This window comes from Calliphora vicina, chromosome 1 (genome assembly GCF_958450345.1).
Source record: "Calliphora vicina chromosome 1, idCalVici1.1, whole genome shotgun sequence".
Taxonomy (NCBI): Eukaryota; Metazoa; Arthropoda; class Insecta; order Diptera; family Calliphoridae; genus Calliphora; species Calliphora vicina.
In genome coordinates, this window is record NC_088780.1 from 48,643,322 (window position 1) to 48,656,962 (window position 13,641).

The window sequence follows — 13,641 nt, forward strand, 5'->3', positions numbered from 1 at the left end:
AGTCAAGCTCAAAAAACGTCACATAAAACTAAGGAAAATAATTCCCGGGAATTCTCGCATAATTTCCCGGGAATTCCCGTGAAAAACTCTAGTATGTACCTATTTAGTGTTACAATTTAAAATACATATTTTTTCTACATATAATAATTACAGTTAAAGTGATTTTCAGTAAACAAAATCGGAAGCAATTTAAAACATTTAGCAACAACAAAAAATAATTGCAACTGAACAAAAAAAAAAAAAAAACTGTTTAGAAATTTTCTTATTTCAAACAACAAAACAAAAGATACTATGGATTTTTTTGTGTAATCTCAAGTTATTTATTAAGTATGTAAGCAAGTATATTTGATTTGTTTTATTGAACGCGTACATTAAGTGGATTTAAAATACGACCAGCCATTACAGCAACATCCAAATCACGATCAATAATGAAAAACATAAACGGATGATTTACAGATATTTGTATGGGTTGTGTCTGTGCTCCATTGTTGCCTAAGATAATGAAATGTACAAAAAAAAAAGAAGACAACAGAATAAAACAATCAATTTCGATGTAGTATGACGAGTACCATAGTTAAATCTTAGAAAATATTCATGTGCAAAAGTATTTAAGGTGTCTAGGTATAGTAAATGTGCCCTTAAACGTTTTGCTTGGCTGATTAACTAAATGGTGTGATGTACTTGTTGTATGTAAGAATGCAAATAATGTAAAAATCAGTTTTGTAATATCAAATACTTACGTCTTAACTGATTGATGGGATTTGTACGTATATGTACATTTATTGACTGTTCGATGTGCTTGACGTAGGTGCTTTTTTCATCTGTCATTGGACGAAAGTCTGCACGATTTGGTTCAAAAATATCACAAATACCCAGCTACAAATAACGGAAGAGAACATTTTAAAATAAAAACGAATTCATTTAAGCAATTTCTATAGATTAACAACAACTTTTCCCTGTCTGTTTCTGCATGTGGCACAAATTTGTGCCTCAGAAGAAATTTGTACTTACATTTTGCAAATCATTTGTTAAAAACATTGTTCCGTGCAACCTAAAGTCCGGTATTATAGCTTGCACCCATTTTGGTTTTAATTGTTTTCGCATCAGACGCAACTTTGGACCAGCACGTAACGATGAAGCCGCAGCAACCAAATCTGTATTGTAATCGGGCAGTAATATAATTAAATTATATTCTGGTGTATCTAGTTCCAATTCTAAAACACTCAGGCGCAGACGATCGAAATATTTATAATACAGGACGGCATTGTACACTTTAAATGTGGTATAAATGACATGTTGATTATTCAAATAGAAGACATGACTGATAACATCGGTATTATAATTTGTATGTTTTAAGTTGGACGATGTCTGAGAGGTGGCTATGAAATTTGGATCTGTGTCAACTTCGTAATCATTGGATACTTGAACGTATGTTGGTAATCCAGTAAGGGCTGATCCTGTGGTCAGATGAGTGTGCAATTGGGATTCGGCATTGAAAAGGGTAACGAATAGATTAGTATCGAATTCTTTGAAACCAAACAAATGACGTTTATTGCGACTAGTTAGACGGCTGGATTTTCTCTGGGCAGGTAGATAGTTCATCTGTGGCTTAGTTTTGGGCGTCAAAGGTGCTTGCAATTTGGCACTGGGCAACCGGGTGACTCGTGCCTTTTGTATGCGTAAAAACGGCTCTGAATTTTCTTCAGCCACAAATGATGATATTAATTCGGCCGCTTCATTTGTTTCCGTTTCTGGTTGCATTGAAACTGTTGTAATTTCAGTGGCTGCCGATGTCGATGTCTCAGTAGATGAAGTTGTTACTTCTTGCGCTTTCTCACTAGTCATTTCAGTTATCTCTTCAGGTTTCATTGTTGTAACAGTTTCATCGGTGGTCGTTGTAATAACTTCTGAAGTTGTCGTTGTAGTGGGTGTCTCTGTAGTTGTTTCTGAATTAGTTGTGCCAGATGTTGTGGTTATAGTTGTCACAGGAGTTGTAGTAGTTTCCATTTCTAAAGTCATACTTGTAGTCGTATCCACTGTAGTTGTTTCTAAAGTAGCTGTGGCTTTTGTCGTCTCCGGTATTGTATTTGTAGTTGTGGCTGGAGTTGTAGTTGTTGGCATTGCTGTCGAAGACACCATGTCAATTCCCAAATCATATCCATAAAACATTAGAATAGTTTCATAATCTCTAGTTATTGTGACATTTTCCTTATTTAAACTCAAACCTTTCAATGGATTGTCAGAGTCAAAGAAGTAAGTCTAAAAAAATAGTGTCATTAGTTAAATACATTTTAAATAGAACAAAATAATAGAAAGTAAATGGAAATAAATAGGATGGCTACTGTTGTTTATGTTTTGAAATCCTTTATATAGAGATTAAAATAACTTATATCGGACACAAATTGAATTAAATTGTGAATCGATATTGGTCTGATTAGGGGAATTGTTTGAAATTCCACCTTCAAAATTACTCCATTTTTACAAATTTCACCATTTTTAAATGGAATAGTGAATAATTTACTTGAAAATATGTATTGTTTAAAATGGAAATTAATAAAATGGTATTCTTCCCGGTATTTATTCGATATATGGTTAAGTATCAAAAATATTCCTTTTTTATGGAATTTATTTGGGTATTTGATAAAAGCATTTGAATTGTAGTATTTGGAATTACTGATTGTCTATTTTTTTTCAAATATACACAGCCTCAAAATGAGTAAACACCAGAGATTTGTTTGGTTTTTTTAATGTCATGAAAATCATTATAGTCCGACTTAAATCTTTTTTTTCAGAACCGAATCTATTCATTATCTTAAAAAAATCAAAAAATTGTTGGTATTTACTCACTTTTGAGGCTCACTGTAACTCTAAGAGTAACAGATTAACTGTAGATAATGCTGGAAAAATATTGTTACGAAATGTTATCGCTTTGAATTTAACGGTTTGTAACGGCTAGTCTTAGCATTCATCATGTTATCAACATTTCCATTGGTGAAGACATCTACTTGTAAACAATGTTGAGGACTGTTGCGAAGTATGAAGACTTTAAATGTGAAGCAGTTTTGAAAGTACTGTATGATCATTGTAGAACACTCGAATGTCTCCGCTTGATAATACTAGAAATTGCTAGAAGGCGCTGGTGTATAAATCATGGTAGGAAAATCAACAACCAGTTAGTTTATTGTGAATCTTGATTGAGTTAACATCAAAAGGAAACTTCCCTAAATATTGTACTGGCAGAGAATTAAATTATCAATTTTGATGGAATGCCTTCCTTCCACTTCCACTGGTATTATCCATTCTATACCTCTTTTTTCTTTTAAATATTTTCAAAATGAATCTTACAATTTAAGATTCAGATTTTCAATCTTTAGAAATGACAGATTTTTTGTCTGAAACATTCAGTTTTTCAGTTTTTCAGAATAATTGTCAGTTTTGATTGCGACTCAGAAAATATACTTCTAAAAACTATTTAGGCCCGTTTGAAAACGTATACAATATTTTTTAAATATTGGAAAGAACTTTTAAATTTGGGCTATTGCTTCTACAGCGAATTAAATGCACTAATTTCTGAATCTGATTTGATAAAGAAATTTATATAATTATCAAACAGTTTAAGTAAATTTTAATATAACAAGTCTATGAAAATCCTCGTACGATCAAGCAAGATTCGAAGTACCAGACGAGGCCGAACCAAGTAGTTAACGAATGTCAGCCGAAGTTGTTAACGAACGTAGCCGAACCGTAATTTCAGTTTTCAACAAGTAAGAGATCTATATTATAATTCAAAATAAAAATTTTGAATATATTTAGGTAAACAAAATTTTTTTTTTTATTTTTTGGGAAAAAAAATTTTTGAATTTTTGAATTTTTTTTGTTTTTTCAATTTTTTTTTTAATATTTAGTGAAAAAAAAATTCTGGTTAAAAAATATTTTTTCCGATTTTGACCCATTAGGTCCAACTTACTATGGTCTTATATACATACGTCGTTGCAAAGGTCTTTGAAATATCTGTCATTAGATATCCATATTGTCTATAATAATGACCAGGGAAACCGGAAATATGCTCTAAAAAAAGCGTTTTAGGCGCTTTAAATATGCAGTAAAAACTTTAAAATATGCTCTTAAAATTTAAAAAATATGCTCTTAAAAAACAAACTTTTACATAATTTTTAACCAAAAAAAATTTACTTAAATTTTCAAATAAAAATCGTTGTCTATTGGATCTGAAAACATTTTTATTCATAGAAAATGTTCTTTCGACATCAACTGATGTTACAGGAGCAAATTTAAAAGACAATATTTCTTTAACACTTAGAACGGTTAAGTTTGAATTAGAACTAAAATTTGATATTTAGATGGAGCTATTATTAAAATAGTGCTTATTTTATATTAAAACAAGTAATAATTCGGCTGTGCCGAATCTTATATACCCTTCACCTAATTATACTTCAAAATAAAAAATTTTAATATTTTTAGGTGAACAAAATTTTTTTCAGTTTTTTAATTTTTTGGAAAAAAAAAATTTTTTTTTTGGTGAACATTATTTTCAGTTTTTTCATTTTTTGGATAAACAAATTTTTCGAATTGTTATTTTAAATTTAAAAAAAAAAAATTCTGTTTTTTAAATTTTTTTTTTGGTGAAAAGCCATCTATTTTTCAATTTTGAATTTTAAACAAAGGAAGTAAAAACCTGTAACACAACAGCGAAAAATAAGTAAGACAAAATTTGTTTTTGATATACTCAAAATATGCTATTAAACAGTAAAATATGCACTAAAAACGCAAAATATGACATAAATATGCTCTTAAAACAAATATATGCAAAAATATGTATTTAAGGGTAAAATATGCAAAAATATGCACTAACAAATCGATGCCAAAATTCTTAAATAGGTCTGAAACGTGTAAATATCTTACCCATGTGCTCATTAGACTCACCAGAAAAAACATGCATTTGCATATTTTGGTTTCCCTGATAATGACTTAGTAATCCAGATATAGGTCAAAAAGCGAGGGTTTTTTCCTTATATCTCAGCCATTTGTGGACAGATTTTCTCGATTTTAAATAGCAACCGAGCCGGAAGAATTCCGGAGATATTGATGTATGAATCGTGTATTTAAGTTATTTGAGGGCTTTTTTAAGCATTACGTTTTAACAAAAATACATTTATAGAATGTGCAATGGAAATGGAGACTTTTAAATTTCTGCAGTAAAGAAGACTAACACATTTCCACAACAGGCGGTTAAAACCAAAAATAATAAAACATTTTAATTCTAATGGTGTAAGGATACCTTTCAGGGCAAGTTATGGATGCAATTTATATTATAAATATAATGCGACTGGAACTGAAAAACAGATCCATTTTAAACGATATTATGTAATCATTCACGCTATGGAAAATGTGTCCCTCTTTGTTTCTAAAACGACTGCACAGATTTAATAAAAGTTTGAGTCTTACTTAACCCATTTCGCTCCGAGATAAAATTTTTATTTATTTTTTTAATTTTTCCGATTTTTCGTTTTCCCAGAAAAGCCAGTTCAAAATTTCGAAAAGTTAAGTTTAAACATATGTGATGTTCCTCATTTGCATGTAAGTCATGGTTTTTATGTTTTATGAAACCGTTACATATGTTGGCAATAATTCCTCATGTTTATTATTTTAATTTTATTTTTTTTACTATTTTTAAAAATTAATTTAATGTAATTGTAGAAATTTGCCCCTAGCAACGAGGGGGAGGGGGATGGTCACGTCGGGATATAGGTTTTTATTAGCTAAAAGATGAGACTTAACATTCGTACCAAAATTTTTCAGAAATTCCACCTTTTTCACATACATATGTATAAACATTTTTTTGAAACATTTTATTTTTACTGTTCGAAAAATCGAACAGCGGAGCGAAATGGGTTAAAGGTAATTTTATTGCGGAATTTCGGTTTTTTTAGTTTATTCAATAAGATAAACTGTTTTTGAGTTACACGAATATATGTTGTGCAACCTCCCCCATTTTCGAAATAACGATGTATCTTGAAAACAAGAGCTAACCTAAAAAACGGATTCATCGTACTCGAATCACCTCGTGTACAGTGTTATAGATTGATCCTCACAAAGTTTGGTAGTATGATTTATACCTACACGCAGAGAAAAAATATAATTGGGCATGGTTACTGTAACCATTTATATAGTGTTACAAGTTTTTTAACTATATTATAGTCACAGTAACCATTTACATGATTGTGGTAACCATAATATGGTTAACTTACGATTCACATGATTGTCTCAACCATATATATGGTTACAGTAAACATATATATGTTTGTGGCAACCATATTTATGATGAATAATTTTATCATAATATGTTGTTCTCAGATTATGATAAGCCTTAAGCCGAGAGCACCATAATATGATAAGTCCTTCATCATATAAATGGTTGTCACAAACATATACATATATGTTTACTGTAACCATATATATGGTTGAGACAATCATGTGAATCGTAAGTTAACCATATTTTGGTTCCACAATCATGTAAATGGTTACTGTGACTATAATATAGTTAAAAAACTTGTAACAATATTGAAATGGTTACAGTAACCATGCCCAACTATATTTTTTCTCTGCGTGTAGATGGAACTAATTGAATTTAAACGCTGCGAATAATTTTTTTACGAATAATTATTCGAACAATTTAAAAATTACCACTTTCGAATAACGAATAATTCGAACAATTTTATGTAGAATAATCGAATAAAACGAATACACTGAGGGAAAAACGACCTTGCAAATCGACAAAATGACACCAAACGTGTCACGGGTACGAATCGACAACGCAATGTTGTTAAATTATTCGCGACGCATTTCAACGTGAGTTGACTTTTATAAGTGTGTTTTAATTTTATTTACATTAAAAAATTTAAAATATTTTAATAAATAATAAAGGGTAATAGTGATAAATGGTTAAAAAAAAACAAAATATAAAAGAAAGTGTAATTATGTTTGATTGCGAATTTGTGTTGTCGCAGATGAAGATCCAGGCAGTGAAGTCAGTGAAGATCCAGACAGAGAAGACCACCGAATCCAGTGTCGACATACAACTCCAAATGGAAACTTATAGTTTTTATATTTATTTTATATTTAAGTATTTTGAATTTTTTTAATACAATACTTATAGTATTAAAAAAACGTAAAAATAAGGAAATTGTTATTTATGTACAGTGTGAGACAAAAATGTGTAAATGATGGTCATATATTTACACTTTGTGACACCATTTTTAAAGTGCAATGTTTATAAAGAAACGTTTTGTGTTTTTTTAAACAATATTTATTAAGGATATTTTAGGACTAAATAAATAAAATATTTCCTTAATTATACTCCAGTAATCTAAAAAAAATAACTGCAACCCATTTACACACTTTTGGCGCAGATTACTAAAGTAACTTTTTTAGTACTTCGAATAACCTGCTTTCGCGTCAATGACAGCCTGAATTCTGGAGGGCATACTCTCCACCAGTTTGCGACACTCTTCTTGCATTATAGATCCCTAGATATCATGGGAGCGCTCCTAGAGCTGAGTTGTGTTTCTAAATGCATTTTGATAATTATAAACGCGACGTTTTAGAATTCGCACCAAATTCTCAATCGGATTTAAATTCTGAGATTGTGGGAGTCAATCTAGCAATGTAATTTTGGCGGTTTTTAAAAAATTAAGGGTCTTTTTAGACTTATGTTTGTTGTCGTTATCTTGTAGTATCACAGTGTTTTCAATTTGTCCACGCCAATCATTCAGACTATCCACATCTGTTGTCTTGATAATGTCTATATACATTTCTGCATTCATATTACTACCAATTTTATGAAGTTTTCCTACACCTTTCGCAGAAAAACAACCACAAAATGGCAATATTCCACCACCATATTTTTTAGTCGTCATAAAATCACGGTCTTTTAATGGCGCATTTCGTTTTTGGTAGTCATATTTTGGTCCATCAGTTCCAAAATGGTTCATTTTCGATTCATCTGTACAGATAACTTTTTCCGTCCACAAATTGGTGCTGGAGAAGCCAAACCACATATATTCGCTATGTTCTCAACAGATTAAAAGAAATATTGAATTTGGTGGATATTTTTCGATAGGAGATACCATTTTTCAGCTGCTCGGTAACAGAATTTGCAACTTCGGTGATAATCTTCTTCATATTCAATATTCCTTAAAGAATTGTAAATTGTTAACTAGTAACATGTTTTAACTAACTGTCATTAATGAAATTGATTAAAATTGTTCTTTTTCTAAATAATAATAACAAGTTTATTTAACTTTAAAGAAAATGCGACAAAATTGTGTAATTCAGTTTTTAACTTTTTGATATCCTGGTATTTAAATGCCATTACTTCACATTCATTTTTTTGTATTGCTATACTTCACTAATCATGATCTTCATATTGTGTAAAAAATATTGTCAGATTGGTAAATGTTGAGCATAAAAATTCAAATTATAGATATTTCCAAATTTATTCACATATTTGTGTCTCGTTCTGTATATTAATTACCAAAAAAATATAAAGAAAAATTGTCAGGTGTCAAATCGTACAACTTATGGTGTCAAATTGACAACGGTCTGGTGTCAAATCGTACACGAATGGTGACAAATTGTCAACGGTCTGTTATAAAATCGTACACGAACGTTGTCAAATCGACAACAGATGGTGTAAATTCGGCAACGGAATGGTGTCATTTTTTCGTTGTCAAATTGACACCGTTCGTGTACAATTTGTACACATACGGGGTTGATACACTATTGACACCGAATGATGTCGGCACAGCCGAATATAGCTGTCTTACTTGTTTATTATTCTTTAACAATAAAATATTAAAAAACCTACATCAAAACTTCATTTTTTACTTTTTTAAAAAAATTTAAATTATTCGAATAATTCGATTAATTTTAAACGTGTGATCGAATTATTCGAAAAAGATAAAAATGGAATAATACCCTAGTAAATATATATTCCGGGAGAACATTTGTAATAATACAATGGAAATAAAGGTGCTGATCTCAACCTGTCCTTGGGACAAGAGAGTTATCATTAAATTACTGAAGTTTGATCAAAAAATTAAATAACTTATTAAGTGGTATTCCTACAAATCGATCATAAATATAAACACATACTAAAATCCAAATTGGACCCATACATGTTCTAAATTTGGTAAATTTATCTGTGATACTTATTTTCAAATATCCTAGTTCAATTGCACTAATACCCCGGTTTGCGTCGCTTCGTTCTGCGTCCGTTTCAAAGGTGCGTTTTTTTAAAATTTCTGTGATTTCGAAGTTGCGCCGTTTTTGTTTTAGTTTGCGTCGCATGTTCCGAAGTTGCGTCGTTAGTGCTACGATTTGCGTCGTAATACGAAAATGTTTATACAAAGCTAAAACAGAAAAAGGGGATTTCCCGTTTAAGTCTAGTGCAAATTCGAAGTTGTGTGTAAAATATCTGTGACTTCGAAGTTGTGTCGTTTTTGTTTCAGTTTGCGTCGTTAATATGAAAATGTTTGTACAAAGCTAAAACAGTTAGACAAGTACATAACAATATCAGCAAGATTGATAAATCTCACAGTTGAAATGGTAGTCGATTTAGATGACTAAAGTTAAAAAAATACATACATCCATATAGACTTTTGATTTTATTCTAAGAATTCTTTATTTTTAATAGTTTTGTTATGTTTTTTTGCAATATTCCCATGAATTCTTATATTTTTACAATAATAAAACTATTTTTTTAAAAAAACTAAATATTTTTATTGAAAAATCTATTTTTTCACCTAAAATTATGAATATCGCAACCAATTAAATGGAAATCAATACAAATGTATGGAAAATCGTGCGTCGTTTCGATTTGAGTCGCGTTTCTCTAGGCCCAATTAGCGACGCAAACCGGGGTATTAGTGTATTTATAATTTGTTAATTTAATAAGGTTAATTGCATTGCTATTTATAAACTTTTATTATATTATTAACACGAATTCTTTGAGTGTATGTATAAATTGTTATGGTAAAATAATTCAAAGTCAAATCAATTCATTAGTTTATATACATTATTTATTATAAATGTATACATAAATATATTTATTAATATTCAAAACTAAACCAAAAGTTCAATGATCTTTCCATAACATCATAATTATTTGGAAATAAATGTGTTATTTTGTATCGAGTACTCTCATATTCACTCATAATTAGCCTGTGGCATACAATTTTAAGATGATCTTTTTCTAATGTTCTAAGTCTTAACATAAATATCAACTTACTCTTAAGCGACGATGAATATCACGATATCCTACACGTATTATATCATGATTACTGGGCAACTGTAAGACATTTTTCAATTCTGTCATACTTCTACCCGCAGATCCTTCATAAAGGGCAACAAGAACACTCATTAGGGCTGTAGGTGAAAATGCGAAATTATTACGATTTAATATGGAATGATAGTGTAAAATTCGATAGGCCAAATCGTTGGTTAAATCCACCATATATTCCGAGGGTGTCAATTCCTTGGCCGGCAAATGTTCGGGTAATTCGTCTTGTATGTGGGTTAGAGGTGGCGGTAGATGAGGTCTGGGATATCCACTTGAACGAAATTCATTATGATCGATGTGTATTAAATGTGCATTGCATGATATCGATTTCAATGACAATAATGATACGCATAGAAGAAGAGTTATTAGAAAGTTCAGTATGTTTAACACGCAACTGATATGTTTTTCGCGTTGACGCTGTCGCTGATTGACCATAATGGATGGTGGCATGGATTACGAGTAGTAATTGTGAACGATTATTTTCTCTCTATGCTTCCGTTAATTGTTCAATTTGTTTTTGATTTCAGTCAATGTTGACTTAAAAAAATAAATAAAATCAACTTTTTAGTGCAAGCTTTTTGTTACATATTTCATTTTTGTTTTTAAATTAATTAAATTTCAATTATTTTATATTATAATTTTTAAAAATATTTTTCTAATAAAATACCTATACTGACTGACTGCACTTTTTATAAACTTTAATCAAGGTTATTTTTTTGGAATTATCCGTTTTAATAAAAGCATATTCAATTATTTATATGTATGTATTTATAAAAAGTTTGTCACAATTATTTAGTTTTTCGAAGCGTTAAATTTTTGATCAGTACCGCTCTGGATGATTGTTTTAAGCCAACTAAAAGTGTTGTATGCTGTGTGAAAAGTATTTGTTGCACGATGATGAGCCAATACATACTACTTAGTATAGTTTTGTTTTTTTTTAGCCCAGTTGTAAAATGTTTTAGAGAATAATTGTATTGGCTAACATTTAATTTGCTCTTCAATCATTGTGTTGCTGAAATAAATTTTATTGATTGTTAGCGGACATACAAAATTGTTGAGACCTTTATTTTAAAATAAATATAATAGATGTTTAGATTTGGAAAAAAAGCATCGTTTAACCAACTATTGTGCTGTGTTGTATCATAATCATGCGATGTTTGTACATTTTGTTAAAAAAAGGAAGTTGAAGCGATTTGCCAGTTCTTCGGGTAACGGGACACAATCACTGTTTTCCTGATCTATCTCTTGTGCAATACTACTGAGATAGTGTAGATTTGGATTTCTTTAATTATAATTTCATATAACAGATCTTGTCTAACTTCCGCCCGAAGATTACGAGCAAGGAATTAAAAAAGTTTCATTTCCGATATGAGTGTCGGTAGCTTATCAGTGATCGTAGAAATTGTTTCAAAGAAATCATCAAATGATTCACCTGGTTTTTGCTTACTGATACGGTTTCTATAAGTATACATATATTCAATTATGTCAATTGATTCTCAAAAAGATGGGTGGGGTATGGGCCAAAATGTACGATAACTTCCAAAAATATTGACATTTTATTCAAATGTACACAACAACAGTTTAAATATTCACTCTTTGTTTTAATACACACACACGTTTATAATTCTGGAAGGCAGTTAATTTATCTTTACTTAACATTACTTCAAATTAGACTGACTTGTTGATGTTCTCATGGCCACCTTATATACACTGCATTACAATCCCGATGTTTCCAGCTTCATCTATCTATGCTTCTTGCAAGTTCTATTTATACAATGATCAACTCAAAGCTTTGGGTGTGTTCGTAAATGCAGTAAATTTGTGCATCACTGATGCCACGATCTGCAAACTTTTGCAACATATAACTTAATGATGTATTGGTTGCACAAATTTGCGGCATCACTGCCAACAATTTGCATTAAAAAACGTTTGACGTAAAGCAATAATCGCAAATATGGTTTTTCGAACGCTAAACTTTTAATTTGCTGCAGTGATGCAATCATACTGAATTTACGAACACACCCTTTAATTCGATGTTGTAATGCAATGTTAACAATATCCACAGATATGTTAATAATGTCCACAGTTATGTTAACTGGTGTTAATCGGTCGGTAAACAACATTGTCCACAATTAGAAGTCTCAAGAAATAGAAATGTTGAAAAACATGATGCAACTTGAAATCAGCCGTTAGAAACCGTTATATTTGAATTCAAATACAATTTCGTAACAATATAAATACTAAACAAATTAAAACAAGTAAGAGAGCTATATACAGTGACGGACAATACAAATGAATGAATTCGATGAAAGCGGTAAAACTACAAAATTTGATTTCAATATTTAAAATTTGTTCATTATATGTATATTAATGCTCATAACGTAAACAATAAATAGAAAAAAATAAAATAAAAAAATAACACATTCTTATATTAAAAACGGTGTCAAATCTAAAAGACTAAATACATAAAATATGCGACATTCAAATAGAATCAATCAGTCTTAAAATGATTAAAACTAAAAAATCATCATAAGAATTCGTTGTTTTCTTAATATTTTGTTGCATATCAATTTAAATTCTAATTGAATTTAACAAACTTTCGCATGTATGTAGATCGGGAAATTGCATACCATATTTCCTGAATTTTCTGCCAAAGTTCTTCCTCGTTTTTAAATTTTTCAGGTCCGAGTTTGTCTTTTACTATTTTCCATAGGATTTAAGTCTGGTTATTGAGACGGTCATTCCATAACATGAATTTTGTTATATAAAAAACATTTTTTGCAAGACCTGATGTATGCTTTGGGTCATTATCTTGCTGGAAGAGCCATTTTAAGGGCATATTCCATTCTGCAAGTGGCTTTATAACATTCTCCAAAATATTTACATACAAGTGCTTATCCATATTTTCTTTAATCCAATAAATTGGACCAACGCAATACCAAGAAAAGCATCCCCATATAATAATATTTCCCCAACCATGTTTAAACGTTTTTGGTTTTTGCCATTTTTTGGACGTCTAACCCATGTCTTATCATCACTACCAATTAAATTAATGGTCGTTTCGTCCGTCCACAACACATTTTGCCACTTCTTTACATTTTCTGCCCACACCAATCCTTATGATTGCTCCTAGTTTTAAATGAAATATTGATAGTGATTCTATTGTAATGTCCGTCACTGTATGTATATCTTATACCTTCGCCAAATTATACTTCAGAATAAAAATTTTAAATATTTTTAGGTAATCAGAATTTATTTTGTTTTTCTTAGTTGTTTTTTTTTTC

The 13,641-nt window shown here is 30.2% G+C and overlaps 1 protein-coding gene across 1 annotated transcript; it reads right to left on the reverse strand.

Annotated features, from left to right (window-relative positions):
- Window positions 1-355: 355 nt before the first annotated feature.
- On the reverse strand, window positions 356-10,792 carry Spn85F (Serpin 85F). The gene is made up of 4 exons (XM_065516136.1): window positions 10,307-10,792; window positions 1,012-2,259; window positions 741-876; window positions 356-492 (listed from the first exon to the last, which is right to left on the reverse strand). The coding sequence occupies exons 1-4, from the start codon at window positions 10,790-10,792 to the stop codon at window positions 356-358; spliced, it is 2,007 nt and encodes a 668-aa protein (XP_065372208.1).
- Between the last annotated feature and the right edge of the window lie 2,849 nt (window positions 10,793-13,641).